General features: G+C 42.9%; 1 protein-coding gene across 1 annotated transcript in view; it reads right to left on the bottom strand.

The window, feature by feature from the left end:
• SPTBN2 (spectrin beta, non-erythrocytic 2) overlaps positions 1-22,573 on the bottom strand; it is a 904,339-nt gene that overhangs the window by 54,827 nt on the left and 826,939 nt on the right. Inside the window, 1 exon segment of the mRNA XM_040328797.1 lies at positions 6,123-6,296. Coding sequence (XP_040184731.1) covers positions 6,123-6,296 — 174 coding nt within the window.

Here is a 22,573-nt window from a genome sequence, read left to right as displayed (position 1 = left end):
ATACTTGACCATGCTGGACACCCTTAGGTCCAGCCATGCTACTGACTGATCCATCAGCAGGAGTTTGCCTCGGTATGCCATTACTGCTATACCCTGGGCTTTTACACATGCAAGAGGCGAGCAATAACACCCTGTTAACCCGGGCATGGTGGCTAACCCAAGGGGCAAGACCACCAACTGGAGACAGTGCTGTTCCCTTGCAAAACGCAGACAACCTCTGCAGTCCCATGTAAATAAACACATATGCAAATGGCTCCCCATATGTGTATGTGGCAAGTGTTAAAGCAATATGCCTCTATGGAAGCATGTGTTCATGGAAGCATGAATTCATAAAAATATGTTTTAGGCAAAACAAAAAAGGGCGCGCTGTATACATGCATACATATAGCATGTGTGTCATGGAATGTGCATCTTGCAAGCAAGCGTTTATGAACGTGTTATGCAACATTGAGCAACCTGTACCCATGCAGACATGTATTCCTATGTAAACACAAGGAATCCTGTATAATTGAGGAAACTTAAATTATCATGCCTTATTATACAACCATGCAAAATCTAGGCAAACGTGCAACTTTAAGCAACCATGCAACTTTAAGCAACCATGCATCCTTATGCGATTCAGCATTTTTCATGCGATCGGACATCTTATGCATTTTAAGCACTACTCTGCGGGAAAAGTACCCTTGTGTGACCAAGGACTCTTGTGCGATCCAGCATTTTCGATTGTGCGATTTTAGGCATTTCTGTGAAAACAAGCCTCTCTGTGTAACCAAGTATCCTTGGGTAATCAAGGACTTGTGTGATCCGGCAACCTTGTGGGATTCAGCATTTTATGCGATTTTAGCATTTCTGTGCAAATAATCCTCTCCGTGCGACTTAAGCACTTTAACCAGTTCCCGACCCCCGCATGTACATATACGTCCACAATATGGCACGTACAGGCACATGGGCGTACACGTACGTCCTCGCCTATTAGCGGGTGGGGGGTCCGATCGGGACCCCCCCCGCTACATGCGGAGGTCGGGTCCGCTCGGGGAGCGATCCGGGACCACGGCGCGGCTATTTGTTTATAGCCGCTCCGTCGCGATCGCTCCCCGGAGCTGAAGAACGAGGAGAGCCGTGTGTAAACACGGCTTCCCCGTCCTTCACTATGGCGGCGCATCGATCGCGTCATTCCCTTTATAGGGAAGACACGATCGATGACGTCATTCCTACAGCCACACCCCCAAACAGTTGTAAACACATACTAGGTGCACCCTAACTCCTACAGCGCCACCTGTGGTTAACTCCCAAACTGCAACTGTCATTTTCACAATAAAGAATGCAATTTAAATGCATTTTTTGCTGTGAAAATGACAATGGTCCCAAAAATGTGTCAAAATTGTCCGAAGTGTCCGCCATAATGTCGCAGTCACGAAAAAAATTGCTGATCGCCGCCATTAGTAGTAAAAAAAAAATAAAAAATAAAAATGCAATAAAACTATCCCCTATTTTGTAAACACTATAAATTTTGCGCAAACCAATCGATAAACGCTTATTGCGATTTTTTTTACTAAAAATAGGTAGAAGAATACGTATCGGCCTAAACTGAGGAAAAAAAATGTTTTTATATATGTTTTTGGGGGATATTTATTACAGCAAAAAGTAAAAAATATTGCTTTTTTTTCAAAATTGTCGCTCTATTTTTGTTTATAGCGCTAAAACTAAAAACCGCAGATGTGATCAAATACCACCAAAAGAAAGCTCTATTTGTGGGGAAAAAAGGACGCCAATTTTGTTTGGGAGCCACGTCGCACGACCGCGCAATTGTCTGTTAAAGCGACGCAGTCCCGAACTGTAAAAACACCTTGGGTCTTTAGGCTGCATATTGGTCCGGGGCTTAAGTGGTTAATGTGACCAAGCATCCTCATGCGACTATGTAAAAAACGTGTAAACCCATACAAACAGAAACATGTATCTTTATGTGATCAACAATAAAACATGTTCTGTTACTTATTTTTACCCCACATGCATTTGAACATTCCAAACTCATGTATTTTATGCAAACATGCGGACTAGTAAAGAGGAAGTTATCCTTTGCAGACATGCGTTTCCGCAATCAAGCGATATTGCTGTTGTGCGTTAGCAATGTGCACCAGCAACTGTGAATCCCACTGTTGTGTGTTTGGTTAGCCTGAAGCCAGCACCAGGATGAGGATCCTGTGGAGTTTTTTCTAGCAACCTTAAAGACATTTTCTTTTTTTTAAACTCCAAGGAGGAGACAGAGGCTTTGACCGTCTAGGCTGAGGGTAAGTTGCAGTATGAATCTCTGAAAAATACTGCAGCTGCAACTTGCAACTCCAGAACTTGTGAGGCTTCCGATAGCTCCTCCTCGTTAGGCTGTGCAGAAAAAGAGCCACCCCTGGGACTTTAAATGAGGTGGTCACAGTTTGCCACTGAGTAACAAAAATAGTAACAGTATAATTTTTTATTAAAATAAATGTACATATATGAATAATACAGCATAATAGCTCGGCCAATGGATTTGCACATAAGAGTAATTAAAATTGATACAAATGTTATAACATTGCAGTATATACAAATGCACGCATCAGAGAACCCGACGCACGTTTCGCAAGATCATTGCTCGCTCATCAGGGGTGGATGGGATGTATCAATGAACGAAACCAGTGTCTCCATTGCTGAACCCCCAAATGGACAGCAGCAGCCAAAGTGTGGCACAGGAGCTGAGGGGGGGGGGGGACACAGACACAGATACCCCCAGGGAGGACGCCAGGCGGCAGACATGGCATGGGTGAAGGTGAATGGTCCCAATTGTCTCAGTATGTGACTTGATAGATATCAGCTGATCCAATAATGGAGCAGACAGAGACCATGGGTAAAAAAGTAAATCCTGAAGCATTGTGTTTGTCTGGGAAATCAATCCCTTTAAGTGTGAAAAGCTGAACAGCAATATAGTGTTGGTGAATGAACCTGTTCCCTGTCCTCTGACAGTGAAATTTCATCCTCAGGTGTTTTAAATCCTTTTGTTTGAGGATTTAGAGCAGGCAAAGGGGCACACACTGGTTTCTGCTTCGTGTGAGGATGCTGCAAATATAGCAGTTAACCTCTTATAGACCAACAAATGCAATGCAAAAAACATCCAAACAGACATATGCAGAGTGGCTGCAATGTTGGGGGAGGCTGCAATGCTAGACAGGGCCGATGGCTCAACCTGTGGCTGCCTCAAGTCTCTACAGGGGAGGATGGTATCATGCAGGCATGCTAAGAGCCACCAGATTCAAGTGGCGATACCCTAGTGCCCTTTTATATTCCTGCCCCTGAACCTTTTCTACAGAGAGACGAAAGTCCTAAGCTAAAAGCAGAGGAACTTAACGGGTTAACGCCCGCCCACTGTATATATACGTCCTGTTTTTAAAAATGGATATCTCGGTAACGGCAGCAGCCCCCCCTCCCGCGCCCTCCGCCGCTTACCGGAGCCATGGGTAGCGGCGGAGGCGATCGGGTGCTGCTGCCTGATGGCCCCCACCCGTCCTCATAGCATTGCTGGGCAAAACGTCAGTGCCGCCCAGCGTCTTAAAGAGACATTTTTTTTGTCGTCATTTTTTTTAAATGACAAAATTTCCATATTTTTTTTTTTTTTTTTGCATTTAAGTCTAAATATGAGAACTGAGGTCTTTTTGACCCCAGATCTCATATTTAAGCGGACCTGTCATGCTTTTTTCTATTACAAGGGATGTTTACATTCCTTGTAATAGGAATAAAAGTGATACATTTTTTAAAATATTTTTTTTTTCCAGTGTAAAAAATTATAAAATCAATAAAAAAAAATAAGAAAACAAAAAGCGCCCCGTCCCGACGAGCTCGTGCGCAGAAGCGAACACATACACGAGTAGCGCCCGCATATGAAAACGGTGTTCAAACCACACACGGTCGTTAGAGCGAGAGCAATAATTCTAGCCCTAGACCTACTCTGTAGGTCAAAAAATGCAACCTATAGAATTTTTTAAACATCGCCTATTGAGATTTTTAAGGGTAAAAGTTTGACGCCATGCCACGAGCGGGCGCAATTTTTAAGCGTAACATGTTGGGTATTATTTTACTCGGTGTAACATTATCTTTCACAATATATAAAATAATTGGGCCAAATTTATTGTTGTCTTATTTTTTTATTTCAAAAAAGTGATTTTTTTCCAAAAAAAGTGCGCTTGTAAGACCGCTGCGCAAATACGGTGTGACAAAAAGTATTGCAATGACCGTCATTTTATTCTCTAGGGTGTTAGAAAAATAAAATATGCCTAAAATTAATGTCTGCAAGGTAGACAGAAAGAATAGTGTAATTATTCTGTTAAAAAACAGTAAATACCTATTAAATTCCTTCACCTATATCACCTCCGGCATTCTAGTTTCTGTTCTCTCATTCACTTCCTGGTTTGCATCGCTCGTTCATGTAAGAACTACATTTCCCAGTATGAATTGCAGCACACCCAGTAATTCACACCTCCTTGAAGTCTCTAACACGTAAAGAGCATCCTGCCACACAGATGTAGTTCCCAGGAGGGGGTGAGCACGTTACTGACCACCGCAGTAAAGCCTCCCTTCACGGTGGTCAGTAAAATCAGACAAGCAGGAAGTGAACAGAACAGAGAAGAAATAGAGCAACTTCTGAGCAAAAACGAACAATTAGGAAGTGAAAAGAGGAATATCTGCAGGTAAAGGACGCTTATTATGAAAACATTGTTTTTCCTTTACAACCCCTTTAACACCCCTTTCATTCCTGGAGAGCATGGTAAGCGAAACACCAGGTATGTCTCTTTACTGCCTCTAGTGGCGGAAAACAGATCAGACATGCAGCTACCTAGGATTGTCTTCACTTGTTTTATCCCCGCTGCAGGAAACTGCTGAGCACAGACAGACCCAATCTTCACCAATCATCACGGGCTAAGTCAACAGACCTTCAGGGACCGGGGTCCATGGTCATGATCACCACACCCCTGGACCCGTATCGCACCCTGCCAGAAAAACTTTTGGTATTGGGTCTGACCAAAGCACTGGAACCCAGGATCCAGCCCTCCGAAGAGAGGCATTACAGGCAAAAACCTTGTGCTTCGGATACAAGGCCCCAGGTACCATCCAGTTTGGCCCAAGGCACTTTGGATGGATCTGTTCTTTATGGAGGCTTGGATCCCTCCAGTGGAACTCCTCAGAGCACATCTTCACTTGTGACCAACACCTTAGACACTGGCGAAAAAACTGAGGTGCTCCCAGTATGGGAGGGGTTATATAGTGAGGAAACTTCCTGTCTAATTGATTACACCAGTGTCTAGCACCTGAAGGTGGAATATAGCCCACTTAGTAATTACTAGGCTCTGTGTCCCGTAATGTACGATAAAGAAAGGCTGTTTTATCCTGTATGCATAGATCCTCCCCTTCCTGCACTGTCTATCTGGGGAAGGCCAGCTAACACAGGCAGCATAGCCGACCTGCACATGCTCAATTGTGTCTTTTATGCCGGAGAGAACATTAACTTGATCTCAGAGCTAGCTAGGTCACATGATATTGAAATCACACATGTGGCCGTGTATACAGGCTGTAGTGAAAATCTCCTCCTTGCTGAACTCTTAGCACTGGAGAAACTGTGCAGTTTTATCATGTAACCATGGTATACCGATCATCCAAAAAGGTATATAGTGGCAGTATTTTAATGTAAAAAGAAGATTTATAAGTCGTGGGCACTTGAACTATTTTCATATTACACAGGTTTAGTAACATTTTAAAGATTTACATTTGCGGATTTCACCTTTTCATGAAACATGGGTGATGTAATCAGAGACATTTCTGGGCGGTCTTTATGCAGTTGCCATTTAGAAATTTTAATACACTTTCTTGGAAAGCGTTACATTTTGCACAAAAAAGTTTATACATTAGTTGATCATTTATGGCTTGCATTTTTAGATGTTTATACATTTGATTGCACCGTATTGTATAGTTGACATCACAATTATTGCACCAACTTTAATTCTTGGCACTGTAACTCTGCTATAGACCTATATCTATTGTCAATCATAATTTTTATCAAATAAATCACAAATAAAATGTCATTTTGTAGACATAGTGCATACCTTAGCTTGAAGACATTCTTGCGCTTCTTGTAGTCATGGGCTACACTGCACTGGGCACCACCAAGCTGAACAGGAACCTCACCATGATACGGAATGCCACTTGCTGCACTCTTGGCATCTTTGTAGAATCCCAGATTACCCTTCTTTAAAACACAATAGACATTTTGCCAGGACCTAGGTGAAGAAAGAAATGCTCACATTTCAATGGGCAGGCTTTTACATCCTAAATGGTAAAAAATATGAATACTTCCTATATAAAAGTTTATATAAGTTACAAATCCTAAATCTTATTTAACTCCTTCCCGCCAAGTGCATACAGATATGCGGCCTTGGCTTTAGGGGGTTATACCGGGATGATGATTGCAGCTGCAACGGTACAATTTTTTAGAGCGGGCGGGGCGGTCGGCTGTTCAGGGATAACAGCCGATGCGACGGTTATACCGGAGGAGCGGGAGGGGACGTCCCCCCTCCCGCCACTCTTACTGGGCCTCCCATCCCACCGGGAGACCCGGTCTGCGATCCGGCACTTCCGCCGGCTAAAGAGTCACTGCCACAAAGCCAGAAATTTCCGGGTTAACTCGGCTGCCAAAAAGTGACAGTATTCCCGTTTTTGGCGATCTGAATACTTTGATGTACAGATGAGGGATTTGGGCTGAGGAGGAACAGGAAGTGAGAAATTCAGAGAAAACAAAGAAAAAAAAAAACATTTAGAAGGGAAATTGAAGGAAAAGGTAAGTGAACCAACAATGCGCTAGCTTAAAGGAACCTATTTAGAAAATAAAAAACAAACCTTTACAACCCCTTTAACCTCACTCCCAGCCAGTGTCATTAGTACAGTACCAGCACTGACCACAGTATTATTGTCACTATTGATGTCAGTGTACCACCCATCCAGCGTCCGTTAGCGTCCCACTATAAGTTGCTGATCATCTCTATTACCAGCATAGTGTCATAGCTGCATAAATTCCAATATATATCCTATAGTTTGTAGATGCTATAGCTTTCACGCAAACCAATAAACACTTATTGGGATTTTGATTTTTTTTACCAAAGACATGCAGCAGAATAAATATTTGCCTAAATATATAAAGAACTTTTTTTTTTTTATTGAATATGTTATTTTTAACAGGAAGTAGAAACTTTGTTCAAAATTTTCAGTAATTTTTCATTTACGTCGCAAAAAATGAAAAACCCAGGAGGTAATCAAATGCCACCAAAAGAAAGTTCTATTTGCGTGAAAAAAATGATATAAATGCAATTTGTGTACAGTGTTCCATGACCGTGCAATTGCCAGGTAAAGTATCACAGTGTTGAATAGCAAAAAAAAATGCTCTGGTCATGAAAGGGGTAAAAACCTTCCAGAGGTCAAGTGATAAAGTAGATTTAACATGTAATACAGCAAAAGGGAAACTTACATATTGTTCTGTAACTATTTGAATAGGAGAGTAAACAATCCTCTGAAAGGATATGGGAACAAGCAGATAAATACATGTACATCAAGGTAAGGATACATATAAATTGTAGTTGAGAAGAGGGGACATGAAAAGAAAGGGAAGGGAGAGGAAAGAAGAAAGGAGAGGGGGAATTCTGGTCTTGCGCAGCTGAGAACAGGGTTAGCTGAATAAGTAAACACATCTTTATTTAAACCTTATTGGTTGGCAGAATGAGTGACAATTTCAACGTATGTCGAAGATGCTTTCAAAATAAACCAACAGGCCCATACTTTGCTGTGGAAGTAAGATGAGGGTCGAAAAATTTGAGAAAGACTTCATCAATTTTTTTAAACCACTTACTGATGGGCAGGTGGGAAAGAGGAATTTAGCAGCGTTCAAAATATGTGGGTTTATATAAAAATCTTTGCGCTTACCCCCCACATCACACAATTACTTTGATGTGATAAAATGAAAATAATAATCAAAAATGAAATAATAATAAGGCCTGAGAGCTGCAATATTACCAATGTGTAAAGGTGCTTAACAAGTTGCCTTCACCACATATATTCACTCCTCTTACCAGACAATGTGGTTCTCAAGTTATAGAGATCACTTTTCAATAGACATCTAGCCAGTGGCATCAGGTCAGCTCAACGAAGAATCCAACCAAAGGGATAATGATAAATTTGTTTTAAGGACAATGTGGCTCACAGGTTATAGCGATCAATCCCATTTAAATAAACATCCAGCCAGTGGAATCAGGTCAGCCCGAAGATAAATCCAACCACAAGGATCAGGATAAAATGACTCGCTGTGATCCTCACGTAGATGCAAAAAGAGGACGACACTTAATAGTATATTTTAAAACCATAGCTTAATATGGTAAAAATGCACTTTACACTTAGAAGATAAAACAAGATCACCAACACTACACACACAGCCGCGGTCTTCACCCACCAGCTCGTACGTGATAACGTCACAGATGTGGCTCCAACGCATTTCTCCGTAATAGGCGTCAACTGGAAAAGGAGACTCCTTTCCAAGTTGACACCTATTACGGAGAAACGTGTTGGGTGGAGCCGCATCTGACGTCATCATGCACAAACTGGCAGGTGAAGACCACGGCTGTGGTTGTATCGTTGGCGCTCTTGTTTTATCTTCTAAGTGTTAGCGCATTTTTACCATATTAAACTAAGGTTTTAAAATATACTGCACTATGAAGTGTCCTCTTTTTGCATCTGCTTGAGGATCACAGCGAGTCATTTTATCCTCAATCTTGTGGTTGGCTTTATTTTCGGACTGACGTGATTCCACTGGCTGGATGTCTATTTAGGCGTAATTAATCGCTATAACTTGAAAACCACACTGTCTGGTAAAAGGTGTGAATATATGTGGTGAAGGCAACTTGTTAAGCACCTTTACACGTTGGTTTGTTTTGGAGATGCAGCACAATGCTTCACTGGGAGATTTAATTTACTTATTGGACTGCGTTAAAACAATATTATATTTTATATTCATACTCCTATGTGTACTTTATGACTTTTTTATTAGATTAGATTTTTATTTTATTAGAGCTTGATAAAGGAGCGCGACTGCCGCACCACCGCAGTTCGTACGCTCAGGAAACGCGTCGCATAATCCAGTGACGTCACCAGTGCCATCCTACTGCTACAACACCTCCACTTTGTTTGACTGGCCTACAAGCTTTCTTCCCCACCGCCGCCGGCCTTAACACCCTACATCGGTAAAAAACAGCTTCGCTCAGCACAAGTGCCCAGCAGAAGAAGGACCACAAGTGACAGAACTGATGACCACCTCTAAAGAAACCTGTACAATGCCTATTTTTATCTTCTTAAATGTGAGTTGCCTGTACTCTTTTACATATTAAATTACGTTAAAACATCTACACTTAGAGGCGCCTCTTCCCTTGCTTTTTTTTTTACTTTTTTATTCACATGTTATTGTGATGCTTGGAGATGCGCACTGAATGTTTATATCAGCCTGTTGAATCATTTGTACAATGAAAGAAGATGGTCCATGGGTTTGGGTCTAGAGCTAGGCCTTGAATGCGAGTAAAAAGAGTATTTCCACCTGGGGGGGGGGGGGGGGGGGGGGGGGGGAGGCAAGTCAGCAGCTACAAATACTTTAGCTGCTGACTTGATATATAAACACCCCACCCAATTTTCGGATCGGCTGTCGGGTGTTGCAGCAGCCACCTCTACTAAGGAAAACCATCAGTAGTAGCACCTTATTCCAGTAAGATCGGATAAGTAGTCAGTGCCACCAAATGTGCACATGGGTGGTTGTCTCCCCACAATTTCTCCAACACAAAAAGAGAACTCTCCAGATGGATTCTAATTTTACAGGAGAGAGGTGCCATCGCATTAGGCGTTTGTAGTTTACGTCTGCTGTTTTCGGTGAAATAGCAGAAATCCAACTCGTGACAAGTAATCTAGAAACTGTGATCCTTGTGGGCATTGTAGGGATCAGTAGAATAAGGATACACAACGCAAAGGGAGGAGTAGACGCGTGGAAAATGGATTCAATTCTCTAATGAATTGTACTGGATTAGGACGGAAATTCACTCAATTAGTTGTCCATTAGAGATATGGGTGATGCTTTTATCAAATCCCCCAATGGCATGAGGTTTGAGTCCCAAATAACACAATGCAGTAGCCAAGGATGCTGTGGTAGTCATGAACAGAAAACTCTTCTTCCCTGGCGGGAAATACTGATGGTCAAGTAGAGGCATTAGAGAGTGTTACATTTCCAATCATTTTGATTGTGTAACGTGTCCCATATATAAATTGTAGTTAACAGGAAGCCTTTTTTTTTTAACTCATAAGGGTTTTGCATCTTCTGATTCTGGTGTTAACTGGGTGGAGCTAAATAAAAAATAGGATTTTTTCATCATACTTACCTGTAAAATCCTTTTTTTTTTAGCACATTATTGGGACACAGAGTTAGGCTGATATTCATTACCTACTGGGTTATACTTCATCTCCAGGTAAATGGACACTGGTAGACCAAAGGATTTAGACAGAAAGTGATCCCGTATATAACCCCTCCGATACAGGAAGTTACTTCAGTTTTGTAACAAGCAATGAATCCTTGAAAAAAGAGGGGAGGGAGCTCTGTGTCCCATGATGTACTTAAAGAAAAGGATTTTACAGGCAAGCATGATGAAAAAAAATATATATTTTCTTTTTCATACATCATGGGACACAGAGTTAGGCCAATATTTATTAGCTACTGGAACATCCCAGAGCAATAGCCTTGAGGGGAGGGAGACACCCTGCCAAACAAAAGCCATCAGATTTTATAGGGCAGCCCACAGTACACTGCAGCCAAAAGCTGAATCCTCAGCTGCTCGGACATCCACTTGATAAAATCTTGTGAACGTATGCACTGAAGACCAGGTAGCAGCCTTACAAATCTGAGCCACAGACAACTGATTGTGAAAAGCCCAGGAGGTTCCTACACCCCTGGTAGAAGGAGCTCTCACCCTAAAAGGGAGGAGCTTTACGTTTCAGACCAAAGGCCTGAAGTACCAATTGACGGACCCAATTGGCAATGGAATCTGCCTGCCCTTTCTTGTCCCTTTGGTAAAACAAAAAACAAAATAAGTCTGATCCGTGGATCTCTGCAGATACAGACAAATAAATCTGGACTGCCCGGACAAGGTCCAAAGAAGAACGCAGTTGTCTCTCCTACGCTGAACGAGGCTGAGAGAAAAAAGAAGGCAAAATAATGTCCTGATTTAAATGAAAGGCCAACACCACTTTTGGCAAAAAGCATGGAAAAGGTCGTAAAACGACTGTCGTGGTGAAGGATCAAGTACGGTTCCCTGCATTAAGGGCTGCCAATTCCAACACCCTTCTAGCCGAGGTGATAGCCATCAGGAAGGCTAGTTGCGTGACCAGCAGCTCTAAAGGAATTTCCTTAATAGGTTCAAATGTTTGTTTCTGTAACACAGACAGCACCAAGTTTAAGTCCCAAGGACACATAGGTGACCTAATAGGGTTAAGTAAGTGAGTTGCCCCCTGAATAAAGGTTCAGGCCAGTGAACAGGAGGGCAAAAGGCCTTCGGAAGAATACGGATAGGGCTGAAACTTGACCCGATTGTACTCAAAACAAATTTGATTTCTTACAGCGGACTGTAGAAAAGAGTTCTCCCAATCCCGTATTTCCGAGGATGCAATTTTTTGACTTCACACCAAGCAATATAAGTCTTCCAGACTTTATGGTAGATCTTCCTAGTCACAGCTTTTCTAGCATTCACTAGGGTAACCACCACTGGTCCCGAGATGCCACAGTCCAACACCCTGGCTTCAATAGCCATGCCGTCAAATTTAGAGACTGTAAATTGGGGTGGAATATAGGACCTTGAGACAGTAGATCCGGGCACCGTGGAAGCGTCCATGCCCCGTCTATTGTCAGTGTCACAATCTCTGGGAACCAGGAATTTCTAGGCCAGGCTGGTGCCACCAGAACGGCTGGAACACCCGCTCTCTGAGCAACTAATGTGAAAGGAGAGGGACTGGATAGAAAGCATAAACCAGGGAGTATTTGCCAAATTGAACTACCAGAGCATCTGCTCTGATTGCCAGAGGATCTCTTGTTTGAGATACAAACTGCTGTAGCTTGTTGAACCTGGATGCCAGTAGGTCGACCTCCGGCCATCTCCAACTTGGCAAATTTCCTAGAAGGGACCATTCCCCTGGGCAGATTTGCTGGCGGCTGAGAAAATCTGCCTTCCAGTTCTCTACTCCCGGGATATGAACCGTCCATAGAATCGACACCTGTCCCTCTGCCCAGGCTAGTATGTGGTTCACCTCCTTCAGAGCTGAACGACTCCTGGTATCACCTTGGTGGTTTATATAGGCCACTGCAGTGGCATTGTCGGACTGAACCCTGATAGGGCAGTCCTGAAGCTCTACCGACCAGGACCTTGGGGCCAGTTGTACTGCCCGAAATTCCAGGATGTTGATGGGCAGGATCTGTTCTGTCCTTGACAATTTCTCCTGAGCTATGAGCCCTTCTAGGGTCACTCCCCAGCCTGAGAGACTGGCATCTGTAGTCGGTACTCTACAAGTTACAGGGAAGAAGGATCTTCCCCTTTGCAGGTTCTGATCCTGCAACCACCACCAGTTTAGACTTAAGTGTGCCCAAGGAGACAACATCATTGGATAATCCAGGGCTTGTACTCTGTTCCAAGCCAACAAGATGTCTTGTTGTAAAGGCCTGGAATGGAACCGGACATACGAAAGACCTTATCTAGGATCAGACCTAAATACTTTAGACTGAGCTGGTCTAAAGGTTCACCTTTCAGTATTTATGATCCAGCCTAAGCTATCCAAATACCACACTGTACATGTTATGCGCTGTTGTAGAGCCTGTAGTGAGTGATCTCCAAGCAGGAGATTGTCCAGATACCCAAGCACCAAGATCACTTGGGCCCTTAAAAGACCCAGTACTGGTGCTAGGACCTTTGTAAACAACCGGGGAGCTGTAGAAAGCCCGAAGGGTAGAGCCACAACCTGAAGATGACGTTCCTCTACTGCAAATCGCATGAACCTCTAATGAGGCTGAAAGATTGGTACCTGTAAATACGTGTCCTTAATATATCGATGGAGGCTAAAAACTCTTCCATCTGGAACAAGGCTACAACTGAGCGGACAAACTCCATCCGAAAAAACTGGGTTGGTAGATACTGGTTCAGGGATCTTGGGTCCAAAAATGGGCCCTGTGACCCAGTTTGGTTTTTAACCGTAAAAACAGGTTCGCTCTTCGCATACAGGAACTTGTACAATCACTCCTCGCACTAAATGATGTAGTGCCTGAAGCAATAAATCTATTTTTGGAGGATCTAGGGGAACGCTGGATCTTAAAAACCTCTGAGGGGGAACCTCCTGCAATTCCAGCTTGTAACCGTGCACTATAATTGAGGTGACCCACTCATCCTGAATTATTGTTTTCCAAATGTCTGCAAAGTGCAGCAGCCTTCCCCCCCCACCCGATAGAGTGGGGGTGTCTCCTCAAAAGGAGGGCTTGGTGCTGGGTCAAGAAGTATCTTGGGGCTTGCCCCTAGCGCCCTGTTGGTGGCAGAACTGCCTTGGCACTGAGACATTTGAGGAAGCAGTCCCTGAAGTTTTAATCGAGGGACGCCTGGTGCTTTTCTTCACAGGAAGTAGAGAACTCTTCCCTCTGGAAATCCTTTCGGATATATTCGTCAAAATGATCACCAATAGGCCTTCCCGCTGAAAAGGGAAACCTGCCAGTACCTTTTAATAAGAAAGCTTGGCTGACCAGTCTGTGCATATGTACAGACAAGAGAGCCAAAGAAAAACCTGCTGTATTGAATAATTTTAAAGGCGTCAACAGCAAAGCCCAGCGCTCGAGAAATATCTGTCTTACTTTCAGGCAGATCATCCTCCTGGTTAGGCCTATCAGGCCTTCTGACCTGATCCTTTACGGACTGGCAGATACCAATTGCTGCACAACAGCTGAACTGCCAAAAGAAAAGGAAGCTTTTAATAATGACTCCAATTTCTTGTCAACAGGGTCTTTCAAGCCCCGTGCATTATCCACCGGATAAGTTCTTGTTTAACCACTTAACCCCCGGACCATATTGCTGGTCAAAGACCAGAGCACTTTTTGCGATTCGGCACTGCGTCGTTTTAACTGACAATTGCATGGTCGTGCGATGTGGCTCCCAAACAAAATTGGCGTCTTTTTTTCCCACAAATGGAGCTTTCTTTTGGTGGTATTTGATCACCTCTGCGGTTTTTTATTTTTTGCGCTATAAACAAAAATAGAGTGACAATTTTGAAAAAAATATATATTTTTAACGTTTTACTATAATAAATATCCCCCAAAAATATATAAAAAAAATTTTTTTCCTCAGTTTAGGCCGATACGTATTCTTCTACATATTTTTCATAAAAAAAAAAAAATCGCAATAAACGTTTGATTGGTTTGCGCAAAAGTTATAGCGTTTACAAAATAGGGGGTAGTTTTATGGCATTTTTATTAATATATTTTTTTTTTACTAGTAATGGCATCGATCAGCGATTTTTTTTCGGTACTGCGACATTATGGCGGACACATTTTTGGGACCATTGGCATTTTATAGCGATCAGTGCTATAAAAATGCATTGGATTACTATAAAAATGCCACTGGCAGGAAGGGGTTAACACTAGGGGGCGGGAAAGGGGTTAAGTATGTTACCTGGGTGTGTTCTAACTGTAGGGGGGGTGGCCTCACTATGGAAATGGCTGATCGCTGTTCATACAATGTATGAACAGACGGTCAGGCATTTCTCCCACTGACAGGACCGGGAGCTGTCCCCGCTCTGTAACGAGCAATCGCGGGTGCCCGGCGGCGATCGCGCCCGCCAGGCACCCCGCACGGGAGTCATGGACGAGTGCCCGCAAAGAGAGCCGACGTTATTGTACGGGCTCTCGCGCAGAGAGACTGCTGCATCTACGACTGGCATGCTCCAATTCTTAACAAACCTTTGATCCATGGGATATAAAAGAGAAAAACCTCTTAAGAGGAACAAAAATCCTGTCATAATATTCCCAATCAGCATACACTACCTGTTCCAGCAGGGGGTGTAGGGGGAAAGCCAGTGCGGCCTGAAGAGGCCTCAGGTATCCCAAGTGGACCAGGGAGGCTCAGTCACCTCTGAATTTTTAAGAGGCAACTTAAAGGCAGAACAAGCCATTTTGGTCAGTCAGGATGAACTCCTCTGCAACTGAGAAGCAGACATGAACTGGATCTCCTTTTGTCCAGATTGATCGGAAGCAGACTCATCTGCCAGGCACTCCACTAAATCCTGAGATTTTAGCTCTTCCCCATCTCAACTATCATCTTAGACAAGGAGGCTCCAGGGAGGGGGATCTGTCACGCTTCTTGCCACCCTGCGGGATGGAGGCAATCATGCCAGCAATCATGTGCTCTAACCCAGCTAGGGCTGGGGACAGTTCCTCCCTGGCAATAAAGGGTGAAGCAGCAGCGTTGACTGTAGGCACATTACCAGATAGGCACAGCGGCTCAGATTGCCCTGAAGCCTCTGGTCTTTAAGGTACATCAGGACCTGATGACATAGGTGTGCCCTTCCTTGTAGTGTTAGTCCCACTCCTCTTTTTTGAAGACATTTACATGCCACAAAAAGCGAGTACCTGGGTGTAGATTTAACACACCTCAGAAGGGAGACCCTTTAATAGGGCTCACCAAGCCCCTATGCAACAATCTGGCTAAGCAACATAGCCTGCCAAGCAACACTTGGTGACTCATGTGACCTGGGTAACTGCTGCAAGTGCCCACAGCTGCCTTCTGGAAGCACTGCATGATTGGCCTACACAGCTTAAATAAGCTGGGTGTGTGCCGGAAAGTTTGTGCATGCTCACATGCACAGTCCCGGCGGACAGGCGTGACTGTATTCGCGCAAGACGCAAATCTTCGCGCATCCAGATAAGGCTACTACGCATGTGCGGCAAAGCCGCGTGCATCATAGCCACCAAACTGCCAGGTCAAGCGACGCTTTGGCGATACAAGCAAAAAAGATACACTTTGCAAACACCCACAGCTAGCCCAAAAACTCCACAGTATGGTCACCCCACACAGGTGTCCAGCCTTTAGCTAGCTTGACTGATTGTTACAATCACTGGGACACTTCACAATAAGTAAATAAGGGGGTTTCACTTACCCGTCCAGGCGCAGGTCAGCTTAGAAACCTAAGAGCCCAATCAACACCCTTCACAGCAGGTTTCCTGTCATTTGAGGACCTTCAAGGACTGAGTACCCTTTTCATGTTTAGGGTCCACTCCCTTGGACCTATACAGCACCCTGCAGGAATGCCTTAGCGCTGTAGTTTCTAGGATTCCACTTTGCAGGGTCCAGCGCACGGAATCAACATTACAGGCAAAACCTTGCAGGATCTTGAGTCTTCTTTGCGAGGCTCAGGTACCATTTATCTAAGCATAAAAAGCCTGTGTCAAATGGATCCGATTGGTCAATCCCTTGATTCATTTAAGAACCATTTGTGGGACTAGAGACCTGGAGCTCAGAGAGCTCAAACAACCGTGCCATCCACCTTGCAGACACTGTAAAAAACTGAAGTAACTTCCTGTATGGGAGGGGTTATATAGGGGATCACTTCCTGTCTAAAGATCTTTAGTCTACCAGTGTCCATTCACCTGATGAAGAAGAATAACCCAGTAGGTAATGAATGTTAGCCTAACTCTGTGTAATGTATGAAAAAAAAAAACCTCAGAATTATAACACTATGCACTGCTACACTCATTGTGATTGATTTGAGCTAAACACCCAAACAGGCAAGTGACATATGTTCCAGTTAGGTAAGCTTGGCTTGTATAACCTATTTTTTTATAATTTCTTATTGAATGTTGTTGTCCAATGGGTCTTTGATGTTTTCAACTGCCTACATCAGTTTGGATTTCTAAAAATGTTAATCTGATCAGCACAACAAAAAATATCGAAATAAAGATGAAAAGGTGATGAAAAAAAAAAAAAAATTCGGCTTGCCATAGTTAAATCAACTTTTAAAAAATTACAAATAAAACAAGGAGGAAAAGAAAGAAATAGTCTGGTGCACTTTGTACCATAAAAAAAAAGAAAAACAAAAAAGAAAACCACATCCTGGATTGTTAATTTTACATCAGACCACTGCTTTTTAGTTCAACCTGAAAAAATATCAATTTAGGTCTCATGCAGGCGAGAAAAATCTAAAATAAGTGTAAGCTTGAAGAAACTCTAGCTAAAACACGTGTTTTTCCTGCATTTTTAACCACTTGCTGACCTGGCTCATCCGTGCCACTACAGTGCCCATCTGTGCCACTACAGTGCTCATCCGTGCCTCACAAAAGTGTTATAGGTAGTCAAATTAGATTTGAAATGTATGCCCATAGAACATCTGATAGTGCTCCCTGCACGTTGGGCCCTCTGTATGTGGCAGGCTGTGAAAAAGGCATGTGGTATCACCATACTGGCCACGTGCTGTAATCTCTTATAAATGGTCAACTTTGTGTAAAAAAAAATAAAATAAAGCATTTTCATTTTCTTTCCACATTTCAGTTTAAAAGACTCATAATGTCTCAGATTATACGTTGGGGTGTTCACTTTCCAAAAAAGGCTCATTTTGAGGGCGTTTCCATTGTTCTGGTGCTTCAGTACCTTCAAAGGTGTAAGGTAGTCTACATGAGTTTGCATGCGATTGCTTAATTCTGAACACAGCCACATCCCCAGTTATAAGAGGGTGTGCACACTTATGCAACCACATTATTTAAGGTTTTTATTTTTTTTACATAACAAACCTGACATTTTTCAGGGGTGTGTAAACTTTTTATATCCATTGTATATATACACACATACTTTTTTTTACATTGTACAATTTTTTTTTGGAAGACATTCAATGAATGTCAATGGTTTCTGACCACTGTACATAGAAAGGGACTTAAAAAACACCAAACGCTCATAACTTGCAAAAATATATAAACAAAAACAGTGCTGCGCTACTAAATAGATCATATAGAATATAAACTTAATGAATTCATTGTGTAAACAAATAAATGAGTCCACTAAATTTATATAAGTGACTCAAAGTTCATAAAGATAAACTGGTGACCGATTGAAGTAGATCAATAAATGATCAAATCATCCAGTGTGCAAATATTCAAAAAAAGTGCTTGCGATCTTTATAGCGATCAGTGCTATAAAAAATGCATAGGATTACTATAAAAATGCCACTGGCAGGGAAGGGGTTAACACTAGGGGCGAGGAAGGGGTTAATTATGTTTCCTGGGTGTGTTCTAACTAAAGGGGGGGGTGGGGACTGACATGGGGAAATGGACAGATCGCTGTTCATACATTGTATGAACAGGACAATAAGGTAATTCTCCCCCTGACAGGACCGGGAGCTGTGTGTTTACGCGCGTCAGGGGCGACACACGCCCCTATTGGCCTGAAACGGCGAGATCACATAGATCTACGTGATCTCGCCCAGCAGAGCCGACCTGTCACTGTATAACTGCAGCGCTGGTCGGCAAGCAGTTAAAAAAGCTATTTTTTTCTCAGTTAAGGGCAATATGTATTCTTCCACACATTTTTGGTAATAAAAATTGCAATAAGCGTATATTGATTGGTTTGTGCAAAAAAGTTATAGCCTCACAAAATAGGGGATAGATTTATGGCATTATTTTTTTTTACTAGTAAATGGTGGCGATCTGCGATTTTTATCAGGACTGCGACATTATGGCGGACACTTGACACATTTTTGGGACCACTGGCATTTATACAGCGATCAGTGCTATTAACCACTTAAGCCCCCGGACCAAAATGCAGCTAAATGCCCAGGTTTTGCGATTCTGCACTGCGTCGCTTTAACAGAGAATTGCAGCGGGGTCGTGCGACGTGGCTCCCAAACAAAATTGACGTCCTTTTTTCCCCACAAATAGAGCTTTTTTTGGTGGTATTTGATCACCTCCTGCGGTTTTATTTTTTTGCGCTATTAAACAAAAATAGAGCGACAGTTTTTGAAAAAAAAATCAATATTTTTTACTTTTTTCTATAATAAATATCCCCAAAAAAATATATAAAAAACTTTTTCCCTCAGTTTAGGCCGATACGTATTCTTCTACATATTTTTGGTAAAAAAAAAAAAACGCAATAAGCGTTTATCGGTTGGTTTGCGCAAATTTATAGCGTTTACAAAATAGGGGATAGTTTTATTGCATTTTTATTAATTTTTTTTTTTTACTACTAATGGCGGCGATCAGCGATTTTTTTCGTGACTGCGACATTAATGGCGGACTCTTCGGACAATTTTGACACATTTTTGGGACCATTGTCATTTTCACAGCAAAAAATTCATTTAAATTGCATTGTTTATTGTGAAAATGACAGTTGCAGTTTGGGAGTTAACAACAGGGGGCGCTGAAGGAGTTATGTTTCACCTAGTGTGGGTTTACAACTGTAGGGTGTGTGTGGCTTGTAGGTCTGACGTCATCGATTGTGTCTCCCTATAAAAGAAATTACAACAATCGATGCAGCCGCCACAGTGAAGCATGGGGAAGCCGTGTTTACATACGGCTCTCCCCGTTCTTCAGCTCTGGTGAGCGATCGCGAGGGGGCGGCTAGAAACGAATAGCCGCCCCCTCATCCTGGATCGCTCCCAGACGATTTCCGACCGCATGTACCAGGGGGGGGGGGGGGGTCCCGATTGGACCCCTGACCCGCGGAAAGGCAGGGACGTACACGTACGCCCATCTAGCCTGTACGTGCCTTTTGTGGACGTATATGTACATGCGGCGGTCGTTAACGTGGTTAAATGCACCGATTACTATAAAAAATTTCACTGGCAGGGAGAAAGGGATAACACTAGGGGCGATCAAGGGGTTAACTGTGTTCCCTAGTGTGTGTTCCACTGTGGGGAGAGGGGACTCCACTATAGGAGATGGACAGATCGTGGTCTCCTAGCAAATAAGAACTCACGATCTGCATCTTCTCACAGAACAGGGATGTATGTGTTTACACACACACACACACACACACACACACACACACACCACACGTCCCTGTTCTTCTCGTGTGCGGGATCTCACGTGGTCGCGGTTCATGAGCATTGGCCACCCCCACTGTGCAGTAGGCGCACGCACCTGCTATCCCGCTTAAAGGAGCCGACGTAGAGCTGTAACGGTCTCGTGGATCGTGCTGACCTGCCGCAGTATAATGACGGAGGCAGGGCTGCAAGTGTTTAAAGTATGCCCCTGTAAAGAAAACTTAATAAATTTGATAGTTATGTTTCAGGTACAAAAATGTATGCGCACTCTTAACCCAAAATAAATACTTTGTCTAAGCCTGACACTAGACCCCCCTTCAGAGAGAGATGGGATGCTTCTCTACCCCTTTCTAAGGCCCCGTACACACGGTCGGGACAAAACCGATGAGAATGGTCCGACGGACCGTTTTCATCGGTTCACCGCTGAAGTGGCCTGATGGTCTGGAACCATCAGTTCAAAAATCCGATCGGGTCAGAACGCGGTGACGTAAAAACACCGACGTGCTGAAAAAAACTTAAGTTCATGCTTCCAAGCATGCGTCGGACTTGATTCTGAGCATGCGCGGGTTTTGAACGATGCTTTTCTGTACTAACCACTCGGTTTGGTCGATCGGGGCAGCGGTCCATCTTTTCGGTTTTGAAGCATGTTTTAAAATTTTGGGACGAAGGAAAACAGACGATGGCCTATACACACGGTCGGTTTGGTCCAATGAAACTGAACTTCGGTTCATTCTCATCGGTTCGGTCCGACCTTTGTGTACGGGGCTAATAGTGATAATACATTTTCTAGAGGTGTTCCGAATATGGTTGTTGAGGATTTAGAAAAATCTGAAAATAAGAGCGTGAACTACCCCAGTGGTTAAAAAAAAAAAAAAAAAAAAGAAGGGTATTGAAAATATTTAACAAAAGAAAGATGTAGTATTTCGCCCTGCGGATAAGGGGGGGTGGGTTGGAGTCATGAGTAATATTACTATCAGTAAGAGATGGAAAGACAATTATCAGACTCCGATACGTACCCAATTGTTTAATAGAAATCCCATTTTCAAAAAAAAATTGGACAATTGATCAAAAAAAGAGGCAAATGATATATATATATATATATATATATATATATATATATATATATATCTATCCTTTGATGAGTTTAAGGCAGTGCTTCTCAATTATTTTCTGTCATGCCCCGCCTAGGAAGAAGAAAACATTTCGGGCCCCCCCGCGCGACTGTAAATAGTATCTTTTGTCTATAAAATTGTTATTGCTCTATACGGTTTTTAGGTGAACCTCCACTTTAAGCTGACAACTGCACGTTGGTTTTTGATCACCTCTGCGTTTTATTTTTTTCCTTTTTTTTTCAACAAAAGATCAATTTTTACATTTTTTTTTTAACGTTTTTTTTTATAAACTGGTCCTCCTCATTGGAGTACAGGTGAGGTGGGAGGAGGGATGACACCTGTCAGCCTGCTGGATAAGGTGGAGGGGACGGGCGGCCTTACCTTTACTTTAGCGCACTGTGTAAGGCGGCAGTCTGTCAGTCCCGTCCTGGTCCCGCCGTTAGAATTTGAACTGCATGCCTTACGCATGCACGCAACGGCGCCGCGCTACCACCTGACCCGAGACGCGGAGGAGGGAGGGCGTGCGTGCCAAGGGGACCAGACAGTGTCAGACACTTCGGGCGCGTCGGCGCCACACCCCCCCCTGTGCAGCGCCGGGGTGCCGTGCAGATCAGCATCCCCAGCATCCCCGCACACATCATTCACGATACAGGCCGGCCCTGGTCGCTATGGCGTAGTTCCGCCACTGTCTGGAAACGGGGGGATATTGCCAGGTCACACGAGCCCCCCTTTACGGAGCCTCGCGGCCCCCCAGGGGGGCGCGCCCCACTATTTGAGAAGCACTGGTTTAAGTGAGAATGGATAGTAAATTAAAAAAATAAAAAATAACATTAAAATTATCTTAGCCCATCAGTACGGGAACAGATAGTTTTTCTGGATTTTAGAAATATTTAAAGATCAGGACAGGCTACTTACAAGAAACTATTTCAACCTTCGGGTAGGAACCTTTGGATAGTTGTCAATCACATTAGAATATAGAATTAGAATCCGAAGTTTCATTTCATTCATTAAAAAAGGTTAGGATCCTTTATCCATGTCCATAAACAAAGTGTTGGTGATGAATAGAGAGTTATTTGACCTCAATAGTTTTATTAGTGATAGATGATTTATTTTAGGTTTGCCGTATGCGCACATTCTTTTTTAATTTGTGAATTCATTGTTGTCTCTTTCAGTCTTTTTAGTATTAATTATGAATAGTTTGTGTTTTTCCATACTGTATTTCAAATATTTTATTTGTAAAATTGTTAATTTAGGATTTTATTTTTTTGGTTTTATGTTTTAAGATTAATTTATTTTTGTTCCTTTTATTTTAAACTTTTTTT

This window comes from Rana temporaria, chromosome 11, assembly GCF_905171775.1.
Source record: "Rana temporaria chromosome 11, aRanTem1.1, whole genome shotgun sequence".
Taxonomy (NCBI): Eukaryota; Metazoa; Chordata; class Amphibia; order Anura; family Ranidae; genus Rana; species Rana temporaria.
This window is presented reverse-complemented; position numbering and strand designations above follow the sequence as displayed.